At 37.7% G+C, this 15,289-nt stretch overlaps 1 protein-coding gene across 18 annotated transcripts in view; it reads right to left on the bottom strand.

The window, feature by feature from the left end:
- The window catches only part of LOC106072940 (serine/threonine-protein kinase BRSK2-like), a 173,537-nt gene that overhangs the window by 54,707 nt on the left and 103,541 nt on the right, over nucleotides 1–15,289 (bottom strand). For all 18 annotated transcript variants that reach the window (XM_056045388.1, XM_056045395.1, XM_056045399.1 and 15 more), the window contains exons 5-6: nucleotides 14,484–14,624; nucleotides 12,779–12,895 (exon numbers count right to left, since the gene is read on the bottom strand). In XM_056045388.1, the coding sequence (XP_055901363.1) occupies nucleotides 12,779–12,895; nucleotides 14,484–14,624 (258 nt within the window). The remainder of the gene's footprint in view (nucleotides 1–12,778; nucleotides 12,896–14,483; nucleotides 14,625–15,289) is intronic.

Here is a 15,289-nt window from a genome sequence, read left to right as displayed (position 1 = left end):
CCGAACGGTACAAAAAAAAATATGTATCAGCGCTTCTCTTTGACTGTGAATAGGATGAAGACATCTGTGTGACGCCACTCAATGAACCTCTCGATGTGTGGTGTGTCTATTTTCTGGAATGTTGTTCTCGATGGTTATAATAAAAAAAAATCCCACACATGTTCGATAATGATCAATAAAGCAAAGTCTTAGTCTTTAGAGACTTGAACATTCACTGTAAGAAGACAGTAGCAGTAATAATTAACTAATAAATAAAAAAAAAAACAAAAAAAAAAAAAAAACCCTGCAGTATATATATCAGCAAAAACACCAAACACTACAAAAGACTTTTAATGATATCTTCAGTAGCAGCCTCAAGCATCTTCTATCTATACAGGTCGACGCCTTTGTTGCTTTAGACTTTTGATACCGAAGACCAGTGTTCCCCAAACTTTTTGCTTAACGGAACACTTCGCACATTCTGAGAATTAAACGGAACACTTCGCACATTCTGAGCATTTAGCGGAAGACTTTTTTTTTTCAGAGAAATTTATTCACGTGGTGGCCTACCAGTTAATTATTCCAGTAGCTCGTGGAACACCTATTCAGGCCTAGCGGAACACTAGGGTACCCCGGAACGCAGTTTGGGAAACCCTGCCGTAGATACAGGGCTCACAAAACACTAGACCAACTCTAAGGAGAAGATATTGCCTTTAACAAAACACAGAGAGTCCAACACAAGATGCTTTATTCTTTGTCTAAATGTTTTGTTTGTTTGTATCTTTGCCTTCACCTTTCTCATGTGTTCAATAGTTTCTAAGTTAGCGCAAGTCCCCGCCCACTTTTGATGCCAACTTTTAACTCAAAGCTAAATTTATACAAAGAGTAAATTGACCTGGTGTGAATCAACAGAAAAAATACGCAAAGTGGAAGGATGGAGAAAAAAAAACCAAGGGCTGGAAATAACTACCTCTATTGATACAATGGCACCTTTGATTCGTTTGAACACCTTTGATTTTGTCGACACTAAATGTTATCCTTTGTATTGGATGATATAACAAACGAATCAGATTGTTGTCTTTGAGGCTGTCATTCACATTCTGTGATACTAGAAAGTAAATTAAATACACTTCTTGATAGACAAAAGTTGATATTGGCATTTGACTGGATCAATGAGCCACCATTGTATACAAGACTCTGTTACAGGTGCACTTGTATCTTGACCAGGGCCGGATTAAAGCATGTGAAGGCCCTGGGGAGGATTTTTTTGTATGTCCTTAACCCCTCTCTGAGTTTAATAAAAAATGCACATATAATCCTATTAATACTACTAATTAGACTATAGGCATATTTAATTTATCTAAGAATGTAAATATCCATATTTATTTCAAAATGATATTTTACATTTTGAAAAAAGACAAAATAGACATTTTAAATAGAAATATGATTGATAACTTTTTTTTTGAGGGATGGGGGATGGGTGGTTAACTTATGCTTCTCTTTTTTTTTAATATCTATACTTTAAAACTATATAGTTTTTTTTTTCATTTTAAATTTGAAAGTAATTTTACTTGACTTGTATGTTTTGGTCTATACTTGTGACAAAAAAAAAAGTTTTCAGCTGAAAACGTCACAAAAGAAAGCTTTTAAATGTCACAGTCTCGCTTGACTGTTATTCGTTCACCTTGGGTCAAGAAGGTGAAAAGCACGAGATACCTCGGACATAGAAAGAGAAAGTAAGAATGATTATATTCACTTTTAGTCAGTAGTCACTTGAATTCAGTATCTTATCTTATATAATACAGACGTTACTTCAAAAAAAAAGAAGATTACGTCCTACACATATTTTAGTAATTGTTGTTTTTTTGTACTTAGAGTTGAAGTTATTCTGTTACTCACTGTGATGCGGACGTTATTTGTATTCTAGAGGAATCAGCATATTTGATATATTTGATACCGCTGTGATGCTGGTGTAATTTTATTTCAAATTGGATTGTATTTGTGTAACTACCAAGAAGTTGCAGTATATTGTTATGATTGAATAAACACCATATTTGTCTGCTGAAGTGGCATCCAAGTCAATCTATACTATGTATGCTTGTTACGTGTTAAGTGGAGCCCCAGGACGCACATACCCAGCATTCGACAGCATTGGCGACACATTGGTAGTGATACACGATTCTAGATCACAGTGACCAGCGACACACATATACGTTACAAGATCTTCCTTCCTTCTTTCTGGTTGAAACGGATGTATTTGTTTTCTCATACAGTTGTTCTACCATCTGTCCATCATCCACGACTTCTTTAGCAGCTGTTGAGTGATAGAGTGATGTCCCAGACTAGTGGACTGCGGGGAGGGATTGTGATTGGATAGAGTGATTGAAGAGTCTGCAGTTGGGGAGGGGAGCTAAGCAATGACGCTGTTTAATGTAGGGGTGAAAATTCACAAAGAAAGTGAGGGATTAAGTGAATGATTAAGTTAATGATTAAGTGAATGATTAAGTGAATGATTAAGTGAATGATTAAGTGAATGATTAAGTGAATAAATAAAAGAGAGGGGACAAGTTGTTGATATAAAAGAGGTGTTGATGCACCTGAGAGAGAGAGAGAGAGAGAGTGAGAGAAAGACAGAGAGGGAGAAGGCGAGAGGTCTTTAACAGTATTCAGACATGCTTTGTTTAATTTGTTAGTAAAACTAATAAAAATAAAAGAGAATATTAGTAATAGTTATATGTGTTTAAGGAAGGCGAGGTGGTTGAGTGGATGAACTGGGAGTCCTGGGTTCGAATCCTAGTGAAGACTGTGATTTTTAATTTCGGGATCTTTAGGGTACCTCTGAGCCCAACCAAGCTCTAATGGGTACCTGACATTAGTTGGGGAAAAGTAAGGCGGGTGGTCCTTGTGCTGGCCACATGACACCCTCGTTAACCTTTTGCCACAGACAGAGATGACCCTACACATCATGTGCCCTATACATCGCAAGGTCTGATAGGGGAACTTTCCTTAAATGTGTTTAAACATTAACGTTGCATAATATAATCCTCTAACGTGGATAGGAAGCCCCACAAAAATCCTACCGTGAGCCTTCACTTACTTAAATCCGGTCCTCGTTAAGATACAATAGAACATGCCAAGACATGAGATCAAGTTTTACATAAACTAACACATAATAAATACTGAAAAATAAATTGTAATGATCAACTTTATAATCCATTGAAAGACAGTTGTTGGGAAATAGAGAATGCTGTTCTAAAATCTGGCGTCTATGATTTCCTCAAGAGATGCTTGGATATTGATTAATGACCTTTTAGGAAAGCGACTAATGCATAAGTGTTGAAATCTTATTCTGTTAGCAGCACAGTAGACCCTTCATTACTAATACAAAAAATTCAGATGTTAATTAGATACTTGAGAAAGGGTTTCATATTTCAAGAGACGCTTCCAAAGTGACCGATAGTGGAGATGTTTATAAAAGAAATACTTTGAATTTGTTCTATAACAAGTACAGACAATCAGACACAGATAAAACATTCAGCCCCTTTTTTATATCGCTAATCACTTTACTTACTTGAGCTGTTTTCTTGGTGTGTACATCTTTTTTTTTTTTTTTGTTTACTATTTTGAAACATTTGCTCGTATGTTCGTTTAACCACGGCTAAACAGAATATCACAGCTGCACAGCTATACAGTGAACCAGGGCTATACAGTAAACCACAGCTATACAGTGAACCACGGCTATACAGTAAAACAGAGCTATACAGTAAACCACTGCTATACATTGAATCACGGCTACACAGTAAACCACGGATATACAGTAAACCACGGCTATACATTGAATCACGGCTACACAGTAAACCACGGCTATACAGTAAACCACGGCTATACATTGAATCACGGCTACACAGTAAAACAGGGCTATACAGTAAACTATGGCTGAGCAGTAAACTTGAGGTGTGCACCTAATCCCTTTTGTTAAATGAATAAGTACCCAAGCAGTGAGTTTTTTTTTTACCCCAGTTATATTTTTCACGATTGGGCCCACCCTCATTTTTATAAAGCAATGTTTCAGATTTGATCGCATTAACCATTTAAAACTTAAACACACACGCAGACTCACCAAACGCTTAAAAATCGTTAATTTTATTCAATGAAAAAAAAAAGTAATTACGTTTTGTCTTCGTGTTAAATCTCCAGTTCTTCTTTTTAAGATTCTTAATAAATTATGAAACTAAGTAACGAAACTAAAATTTAAAAAAGCGAAACGAAAAAAAAACAACAACAACATATATCGTTAGAAGACATGGTACACATGTTTGAAGGGAAATCCATCTGTCACATGCTAGCCTCATCTGCCATGGACGAGCTCGTGGAGGCTTGTTTCAAGCATGTTGTTTATTTATTGACTGGGGCATGCGCTAGCATTACCAGCTCTAGAGCACACAGACTGACAGACCGAGAGACATAAGGTCATCAAGACATCTGTACAATTAGATCTAGTTTTTTTTTTTAATGGCATTGGGAACACACGCCGATGCGCGCACGCACACACACACACACACACACACACACAGACTCTTCCATCCATTTGAGGTCTGTATATGACTTCCTCAACTGGAGACTTTCACGATAAGCTAAATAATGTCAAGGACGCTTCAGTGAACTACAATGTTGACAACTTAAATTTAAAAAAATTGAGCTACAAACGGAAGTGCTGAGAAAATGTGATCCTGCAGTGCTAAAAAGGGCACACAAAGTATCCTAAAACTTAAAAAGAGCCTAGCTTATCAACTCTGTATTTATTCTGTTCGCTGGATACACAAAAAAGATAGCTATTTATAGATTTTCCGGCAAAGATGATAGATCAGGGGTTCTCAACCCGTGGGTCGCGGTTGAGAACCGCTGTATATAGATGAATATCCCCAATAAGAGAAGACATTTTTTTTTTTTGTTTTCTGAGCTTCAAATATTTTTTTGTAATCTAGTACTAGGTTATTGGATTATGGATGTTGGTTTAGTGCTGAAGGTATTTGACTACTGCTAGAGAGAGGGAGAAATTTGGCAAGGTTGTCATAGCTGGAACTGCTTCCATAAGACATGGATCTCAAATAGCCTTTGACAACCAGTCCAACTCCTGGCCTTCACGTGTGGCCCAGATATGGAGTCCGGCGGAACTAATTTAACTAACAGGAGAAGGGGTCAGTGATGGTAGGGGTCCTCCTTCAGAAGAGCCCAAGTAACAAACTTTTTCTTCGTCCTAATGTCTTAAAGCTACCACAAAGGTCGTCTGATTGGGAGGACGTCTCACCACCAGAAGTTCCGATAGTTGGATACTTCGCAGTGGCGAACATTGAATGTTTAAAAAAATCCCTCCCCCACAAAAAAAAAAAATTAAAAAAAACAAGATAGAAGCCCGAGTTTAGAAAGTTCTGAAAAAAAAGTTTATAACACGATCACGTGATCATACTAAACATGGTCGAGAGAGCAACACATTCTGCCTAATCTTATAAAAAAAAAAATAAAAAAAAAATTGTTTGAAAGATTTTTTTTTTTTCAAATGGAAGGGAGAAAAAAAATGTTTCTTCATGCACCTGCAGTTATCGGGCTTAGATCTAGAAAGATGGTTATTTTTAACTGTATGACATATTTGTTCACGATAAGAATTTTTTTATGAGAGAGAGAGAGAGAGAGAGAGAGAGAGAGAGATATGAAAGAAGATAAAAAAAGATTTGACCACATTGATCTATTATGTATTATGACAGAACAGACTTGGTAAATCAAATGTGTAGGCCTATAAAATGAATTTATCTTTATATCACGTTTTGTACTGTACTGTATTTTGATTAATAAGACATAGTGTCAATGGAGGCCCCATTTTTACGATTTTTTTTAAAAAAAGGTTAAGTTCCCCTTTTAGTCTTTGCAATCTATAGGGCAGATACTATAAAGGTCATCTAATGATGTGGTGCACGGTTAACGAGGGTGTCATGTGGCCATCACAACGACCGACTTCCTTTACGTTTCCGTAACTAATGCCAGGTGCCTATTAGAGATGAGCACTCCAATATACCAAAATTGAATTTCCCAGTCTTTACTCTAGGATTTGAACCCTGGACCTCACCCCCCGGTTCGAAGGCCAAGCAATGTACCACTCAGCCACCGCGCCTCCTTTAAACGAATTTATGGATGCTTTTTAGTGGCCTGTTATGGAAGCCAGAGAGTCTGAGGAAGCGCCTACATCTTCCGCAGAAGGACCAGAGACGAAGCGAATTCACGTATTAAGGGATGCGTGGTCGAGAGGCTAAGTACGCTTGAACTTGGCTTGGCTTGGCTACCTAAGTGGGGGGCTCGAGGTTCGACACCTGACTCGAGCAGAGCTGTGTTTACTGAGCACCTAAAGGCAGCACGGAAACAAATGTGACTGGACTATAGCGCTCTGAGCATGCTATAAGCATGAACGTAGAGCTATATAAAAGCTATATTTTATTTTATTTATTTTTTCCGAACTGCAAATACGCATCCCTCATACAGAAGAACAGCGCTGATATTCGGTGTAGTAAAATTGAAGGGCCCCTTCAGCTTCTTGGCTCGGGGCAGTGTCTCTTCACTAAGTCCGGGACTAGTGTAGGGTGCTCAGAAACACTATCGAAGATACGACTAGTCTTGAAACAGATAGAACTGGTGCATGCGTGGGTCTCGCCCAATACGGAGAAAGACAGACCCTACATAACACTGCCAGATACCTGGACCGTGCTGTAAGGGATTTATTCCAGTACGGAACCTTTGTGCATGAAGGCTTACAAATGGTGTAGCCAACAGTTGGTCTTCATGGCCAAAGTTTGATTATATCAAATCAAGTATAGATTATAGGATACTGTGGCCAATAGTTGACCACCATGATATGTGGCCAGTTCAGCTACTAAGTGTATCTACCCCTCCATTCCAACATATTTTTAAACAATAAAAAAATAAATATAGTAGTCACGTGACAACGATTGATCTTAGAAAAAAAAGACTAACTTTACATGTGAGTAGAGTAAATCATTTTTCTTTACTAAAGTTTGAACAGAAACCTTTGATTAGATTGTAATGCTATATCCGTTTCCAGTTCCTTCATGTTCTTACGAAAACAGTTTTTAAAAAACATCAACAAACAAAACAATAATGAAACAAATCTCTTTCAAAACAACATAAAAACATCCCATGAAAACAACGAAAGAATTACTACGACCAGAAGCAATAAAACAAAAACAAAAAAAAACCCAGAAAAAACAGCAACAAAGAAACAAATTCATTGTGAGTGACAATTAAACAGTAAATCGTTCTTTAAGGAACGAGAGAAATTACAATCCCCCCTTCCTGTTGTAAATCAGGATTTTGGTTTTGGAAAGGGGAAAAGGGGGGGGGGCATGAAACACGATTTACACTAGGAATGCAGAGGAGAGCGAAAGGCTTAGCTCAGGCTTTCCATTAAGTCAAAAGGCATGGCGGCTTCCAGTTCCCACGCCCCACACAGAACCTGGCCTTCAGATGCAAGGGTCAGGTAAATGTAAACGTCTTCTCTTTCTTGCATACCTTTATACAGGTAGGAAGAGAGGGGCGTGGGGGGGGGGAAAGCATCATCATAAGGTGAGTCAGCTTCTCTCAATCATATCCATCCACAGCACTCATACATACTCACCTCTCTCTCTGTCTCTCTCTCTGTCTCTGTCTGTCTATTTGTATGTCTCTATCTATCTATCTATCTATCTATCTATCTATCTATCTATCTATCTATCTATCTATCTATCTATCTATCTATCTATCTATCTATTTATCTGTCTGTCTGTCTGTCTGTCTTTCCGTCCGTCCGTCCGTCCATCCATCCATCCATCCATCCATCTATCTATATATCTATTAATCTATCTATCTATCTATCTATCTATCTATCTATCTATCTATCTATCTATCTATCTATCTATCTATCTATCTATCTATCTATCTATCTATCTATCTATCTATCTATCTATCTATCTATCTATCTAGTATTTCTTTCTTTCTTGTTTAATACATAAATCTTTTACTTTAACTTTTAACAAATGTCTGATTTCATTCTATGCGTGCCTTCATCTTTTCATTTCTCAGTTCGAACATCTATTTTTAATTAAGTTAGATCCTCTTTCTCTCTCTCTGTCTTTCTGTCTAGCTCTCTCTCTGTCTCTCTCTCTCTCTCTTTCTTCACTGCTCCTAATAACACATTCCCATTCTCAGAATTTTTAAATATAGAATAAAATTCAAAAGTGATGCCAACTAAATCTAAACGCATTTCAACTAGTGCCTAGATTTTCACATACTTAGACACTTTAGAAACTGGTAATTGTCAGCACCACTTCCAGTTTAGTGTTAGTAGCTTGCTGTACTTTGTTTCCAGCAATGAGTCAGAAGCTTTTAAATCGTAAGCTGCTTCTTAAGCAAAATGAACTCAACAGAGAATGTCAAGTGCGAAATGGCTTTAGCTCATTGGAGGATAGAAATACCAATGTACGGTGTCCAAAGTGTATGACAATGTATGAAACTATGGGTTAGAAATTACTATGTGGTAAATAAATAGGAATACCAATGTGGCTGAGCGGTAAAGCGTTTGGCTTCTGAACGGGGAGTCCCAGGTTCGAATCCTGGTGAAGACTGAGATTTTTAATTTCAGGATCTTTGGGCGCCTCTGCTCTAATGAGTACCTGACATTAGTCGGGTCGTTGTAAGGGCCACAGTAACAGATGGGCTTTCAATTATCTGCCATGTAGATAGCAAGGTTTGAAAGGGGAAATTTACTCATTTTTACAGAGATTAAAACAATGTTGAACTAATTGAAAATTATAGATACTTTTTTTTTTAGCAACGTTGTCAGAATATTTATAGAAGGGAATGCCTAAAAACAAAACAAAACAAGGTTACAAAGACAGTTTGTGTAGAAACACAAACTCAAAATTGACCCCCGAAGTGGTCCACCCAGGCTTGTAAAAAGGCAGGCTTCAATATTTTCAGAAAGAATATCAGAATGAAATTCTAGCAGAAGTGGTCCACCCAGGCTTGTAAAAAGGTTTCAATAATTTCAGAAAGAATATCAGAAGGAAATTTTGTCAAATGCTAATGACAGAGAAGAATGGAGAAAGAAGGTTGACAGATCTTGTGTGGTGCCCCAACGATCAAGCAGACTAAAGCATAGGTGAAAGTGAATGTAAAGTTAGATGTGAACCTGGCCTAACTGATGTCTTATAATGATCTAATTGATCTGATAGTTATGTAAAGGGCCAATCTCAAAGCCTTAAGAAAAAAAAAACATTTCCGTAAAAAATAAAATAAAAAATTATTTTGCCTTTAGTTAAATGTTCTATGACTACAGTCACGCTATGCAGTCCACGCGATAATAAGAAAAACTACCTATTAATTGTTGTATTAAATTATGTTCCACTTATTTGCATATTAAATAGATTTTTTCTCTTGAAAAAAAAAGTAAACATTTTTTTTTGTAAATGTAGTAATTTGTATTACTTAGACTTAGGTCCTCCCGCGCCGTTCGGCGCATTGGGCGGCAAGCTGTCTCCATAATGATCTGTCACTGGCAATGTCTGGAGCCTCCTCCCATCTGGTGTCCACTGTTCTGAGGTCCTCCATGAAGGTGTGTCGCCAGGTAATACGAGGACGTCCCTGTTTGCGCTTTCCTCGTTTTGGCTTCCAGGTTATCGCAACTCTTGGTGTGCGTAATTCATTTTGACGTAGAACATGTCCCGCAAACCTCATGCGACGCTCAGTCACAACCTCACTAAGTGTTCGACTCCCAGTTCGGCATAGGATTTCCTTGTTTGAGATCCGGTCTGTGTAACTGACTCCCAAAATCCGTCTCAGCCATCTCTGTTGAGCCACATTTAGTCTTTTCTCAATTTTGACAGATGACTTCCACGTCTCACATGCATATGTAGCAGTTGGAATGACGATTGTGTTGAGAAGGTGTATTTTTGTCTCGAGTCCAATGGCTTGGCTAGTCCAAATAGGCTGCAGCCTTTGGAAAATGCTCCCTGCCTTTCCTATTCGACATGCTACATCATGGTAAGCATCTCCATCATTTGTTATGATGCTGCCAAGGTACGTGAACTTGTCCAGCTCTTCAAGCTTTGACTCGCCAAGTCTGATGGGGACACCCTTTGCCTTATATCCCACTCGCATAATTTTAGTCTTATCCAAGTTTATGCGGAGGCCAATTTTGGGTGCCTCTCTGTCTAGGCTCTCCGTCATTTCTTGAATGCATTTATTTGTAGCCCCGAGTAGTGCAACATCATCAGCAAAGTCCAAGTCCATCAATCGGAGTTGTTCATGCCATGGAATACCAAAGGCAGTCTGGTTCATTGCTCTCCTCATTATGTAGTCGATGGCTAGGAGGAAAAGGAAGGGAGATAAGATGCACCCCTGTCTCACACCTGTCTCGATTGTAAAAAACTCTGTTGTTCCCTCTTCTGTTTTAATGCAGCAACTAGACTGACTGTAAAGGCGTCGTAGGATCTGGACGAATTTTTCTGGGATACCGTATTCTCTAACTATTTTCCATAGTGATTCTCGGTGGACACTATCAAACGCTTTTTTGAAGTCCACAAAACTGATCATTAGCCGTTGTTGGTACTCAAGACTTTGTTCTATGATATTTCGTAAAACGAAAATCTGCTCTGTACATGATCTGCCTCTTCGGAAGCCTGCTTGTTCTTCTCTGAGCCTTTCATCTACAGACTGTTGAAGCCGTCTCAACAAAACAGTGCTGAAAACTTTGCCTGGGACAGAGAGGAGAGTAATGCCCCTCCAGTTGTTGCAATCTGCCAAGTTGCCCTTTTTTGGAAGCTTTACAATCACTCCCTTTTGCCAGTCCTCTGGGACTTTTGAAGTTCGCCAACAGAGATTTAAGAGATCAGTCATTCTGTTAACAATGCACTGTCCCCCATATTTTAGCATTTCTGCTGATATCATGTCTAGTCCTGGTGCTTTGTGTGTCGAGTTTGCCGTTTCTGTAGCAATAGTGGTTTTACAGGGTGGGGTCGCTAGCCCCACGCCAAACCCTCCTCCTTTCTCACCCGGGCTTGGGACCGGCATATGGCGGAGTTTGTATAACAGAAAAAAAAAATTGACAAAAAATCTAAAACCGTTTACATAAATGTGTTAAATAAATGGTACATTCTTAATAGACTTACTAGATAGACTCCAGTGTTTGTTACTATTAATAGTGAAAAGTTGTAAAAATGGTGTATTTTTATGAAAAAAAACCTGCTTGTATAATTGATTTAAATTTTTTTTTTTTTTTTTTGCTTTCAGAAAAGAAAAAAAGTAGTAGTTGCATTAGAACTTTGAATGGTTTAAAATATTATGATGTTGGATTGTCACTATCTTTTCTAGTTTACGAAATCTAAACGGGACGGACGGACAGACAGACCACACAAAACTAATAGCGTCTTTTCCCCGGGGGTCTCTAAAAATACAATATAAAATATAAAACAATACTGTCATGGATTTCTAAAGGTTAAATTTTGAAAGTTTTTAAAATCACTTTCATTCTCGAGGCCTGTTTGTTTTTCCTTTTCGCATTAGGCCTACTTTATTTCTGCACTTTTAGAGCGAAGTTGTCTCCCTTTCTTCGGAGACGTGATCACATTTGATTATTTTTCTCTTTTAAGCAAAATGGCGGACAGGTTTCTTGAGTTAGCAGACAGGAGTTAATTTAATTAACTAAAAGGGGTGACAAAGAAGAAGACAAAAGATTTTTATATAAAGAGTATTCCTTCCATTTTGTCCGTATTCATGATGTGTACTGACCTGATCATTTAATTAACTGGTCCCTTGGTATCGCTAATTCTGTTCCACAATTAGTAGCGCAATCTTAAACCTTTATTTTTTTAAAATTAAGAATTAGCATTGTGATAGCGTTTATTAAAACAATAAAAAAATTAAAGTTTTAATGAAGATTCTTTTTGTCTTCCTTAGTGCGCCTATACGTTAATTAAAATAGGTCACGTCTGCTAACTGGACTTCTATGCTCCTACATGATCTGTGTCCTCTAATTCAATCTCTTTTGTGGACTATGAGAGGAGGGAGGAGAGATAGGAGGGAGGAGAGGAACTATATATAACTATAAGGGAGACAATTTCCTTATCGAATAGAAAATTCTTAGTCTACACCCAGATTTATACTCCGGCCTCCTAAGTTTGTCGCACCACTCAGCCCCCATATCCCACAAAATCGGGAAGGGGCTTTTGTGCAGAACGAAACGACTTAACTCACAGTTTTAAAATCAAAATAGGCATAGGGAAACTGGAAAGGGGGATCTATTATCTTTTACCAAGCATCTCGATTTATCTTCCCTTTGACTTTCGTCGTGTGGGTGCAATGACAGTTCTCGTAACCAAATCCATCCACGTTTCCTGAACAATAGCTATAGTGTTGTGATATTCCGGTAGCACTGCTACTTGTACACATTTTGTTTTGCTAAAAGAGTATTTTGAGTGTTCTATAATGGGTGTCTAAAATATACATATTATTAAATTACTACTTCAAAGCTGATAAAAATCCTCTCATCTACTTGATTATTTCACGTTATACAAATACATTGGATTAACTGAACACTCAGTTGAAAGCAAGGACTTCGGATTGGCCGGTAAGTCAACCTCCCAGGTAGCCAATATCCTTAACGAACCAAGCAATGAGTGAGGGAGCAAGTAATCCCGCCACACCGCGAGGGCGCTGACAGAGACTATCTAAACTATGTCCACATGAGACCGGTACTCACCCGCAACTTGTTTCAAGCATGGAGCCCTCCACCTGCAGGGAGGCCATTCCGAAGTCTGCCACCCTGATGTTGCTCTTCTCGTCCAGAAGTAAGTTCTCGGGCTTGAGGTCTCGATGACTGGAGAGGAAAGGTTAAGGTTAGAGTTCAGAGGTAAGAGCTGGGTCAAGTGAAACATTGTTAGAATAGTGTTTGAATGTGTTTTTTCTACAACTTCATTTTCACAATATTCATCAGATGCATGCATGAAAGTATTGTGATGATAAGTAATAAAAGATTTATTCCCCCCCCCCATTTCTGTCACTTCAAAGCTTATATCAACTCACTTTGTCTGGTAAAAAGTTTGTACACTTTATTTCTCCTGCACCAAATCTCGGACCAAGCTGAACATTTTGCACAATTATTTCTTTTACCTGACCACTCAGAAATATAAAAAAAGTAACTATTGGTATTTTTTTTTGTATTGGTATCTCAAACAAGGGAAAGAAATTGTACTTGACGGAAGTAGTGGTATAAACTGTATTAGTCTCTTTTATAGGCAGTCGTTTAAGGCTTAGGGAACACAAACACGAAATAGAAACAATAGATAACTCTACATTCTTCCAGGTTCATACGCTCTTTGCTAGCAGAGTGGTTACCGTGTTGGCTTGAGAGGCTTTAGCCCACGAGTTCGAATTCTGGTCGTTCACGTTTTTTATTTTTATAAATACATTTAAAAAGCGATCACCCAGATACACAGTTCTTTCTTTCCCTACCCCTTTCCAGCTAGTCCAGACAAGTGATAGGATCAGAGCGTATTGAGAAAGCTAAAAGCAAAAAATTGCGCTAAACAAAAACAATCGGTAAAAATATTTCCAATGGCACAGATTTATTGTTAGTCTAGATTCTACATCTATTACAATTTTAATTGCACGACTGATCCAAACTAATTGATACACTATGTACAGTTTTCAACAACTAAGACCAGACACTAATAGATTAGTTTAACGTATAAATATTTGTTAGGTGTCCAGGTTCAGCAAGGACAAGAGTTCACTATAAGTCATTAGATGTGTACAGCTAGATATTTATAACTAGGTGTAAATAAATAGATTGTAAAACTAGATTTGTACTGTTAGATGTACATAATTAGGCGTGTACAAGTCATAAGATGAGTACAGTTACATGTGTTTCACCTGATGTATACAATTCGATGTAAAAACATGTGTAAAACTAGATTTATACAAACAGATGTAGGATATATGATTAGATGTGTACAAGTCATTACAGCTAGCCAGCTGTGTATAACCAGATGTGTACAATTTGGTGCAAATAAATGGTTGTGTAAAACTTCTAGAATTAGATGTAAATAAATAGTTGTATAAAACTAGATTTGTACAATTAGTTGTACATAATTAGGTATGTACAACAAAAGCTTTATATTTAGATGTGTATAACTAGATGTACAATTAGTAGTAAATAAATAGTTTTAGAAAAACTAGATTTGTACAATTAGATGTATATAGTTAGATGTGTATAACAAGAGCTATACATCTAGTTAATAACTAGATGTACAACTTGATGTATCCAACAAGATGAGTACACAATTAGATGTACTCAACTACATGTAGAACTAGACGTACACATTTAGATGTAAAACTTGATGTACACAACTAGATGAGTACACAACTAGATGAGTACACAACTAGACAACTCAACAAATACTCACCAAATGTTGTGACTGTGACAAAAGTCAAGAGCTGAAATTATTTGCCGGAAAAATTTTCTGGCCTCTTTGGGCGTGAGTCGACCTTTCTTCACCAGGTAGTCAAAGAGTTCGCCACCTGATACATGCTCTAAAATCAGATACCTGCAGAGCAAAAGAGTACATACATAAGCGTGTAACCTCTGCCAGTGTAAACAATGGTATGGAGATGTAACATAAGCATACATAGAAGATATCTCTAGACTAGGCGTAGGCACTTCCATTGTCTTCTGATACAATAGAAATATAGAAAGAGACAGCTAATTAAACATTTTTAAAAAATGAAATTGATATCAATAAAGGAATGGAATATATGTGAAAGTTCATCGATCGTTTATATTGAACATTTACATTGTCGTAAACAGAGGCTAATCCTTAATTGACAAGCCAGTTGGTTTATTCGGTTTAGTAGGAAGTATAAAGTATAGATAAGCCACAGACGGTGGCGTAACTAAGAGGGGGGGGGGGATGGGGGGGGGGGAGAATTTTAAAATCATATCGGGCCATATCGGTAGTGAATACTATGGATTCCCTGTAATCAAAACAACCAGAAGAAAGAAAAGACTTGATGGGAAGTTGAGTTCTAATGTAGGACTGTCAATAGAACTGCAATTCAAACGTGTTGCGACAGATGTGCTGGACAGATTTCATATGGAGATGAAGGGCAGATTCCAAAGGCTGGAAAGAAAATGGATACCTTTGGGTTTCTTTTTGAACCAAGACACCTGTTAGATGAAGACACGCTTATGACAAACTGTGTTACTTTTCCT

This window comes from Biomphalaria glabrata, chromosome 10 (assembly GCF_947242115.1).
Source record: "Biomphalaria glabrata chromosome 10, xgBioGlab47.1, whole genome shotgun sequence".
Classification (NCBI taxonomy): domain Eukaryota; kingdom Metazoa; phylum Mollusca; class Gastropoda; family Planorbidae; genus Biomphalaria; species Biomphalaria glabrata.
Note: the sequence above shows the minus strand (reverse complement) of the source record. Positions and strands in the feature narration are given on the sequence as shown.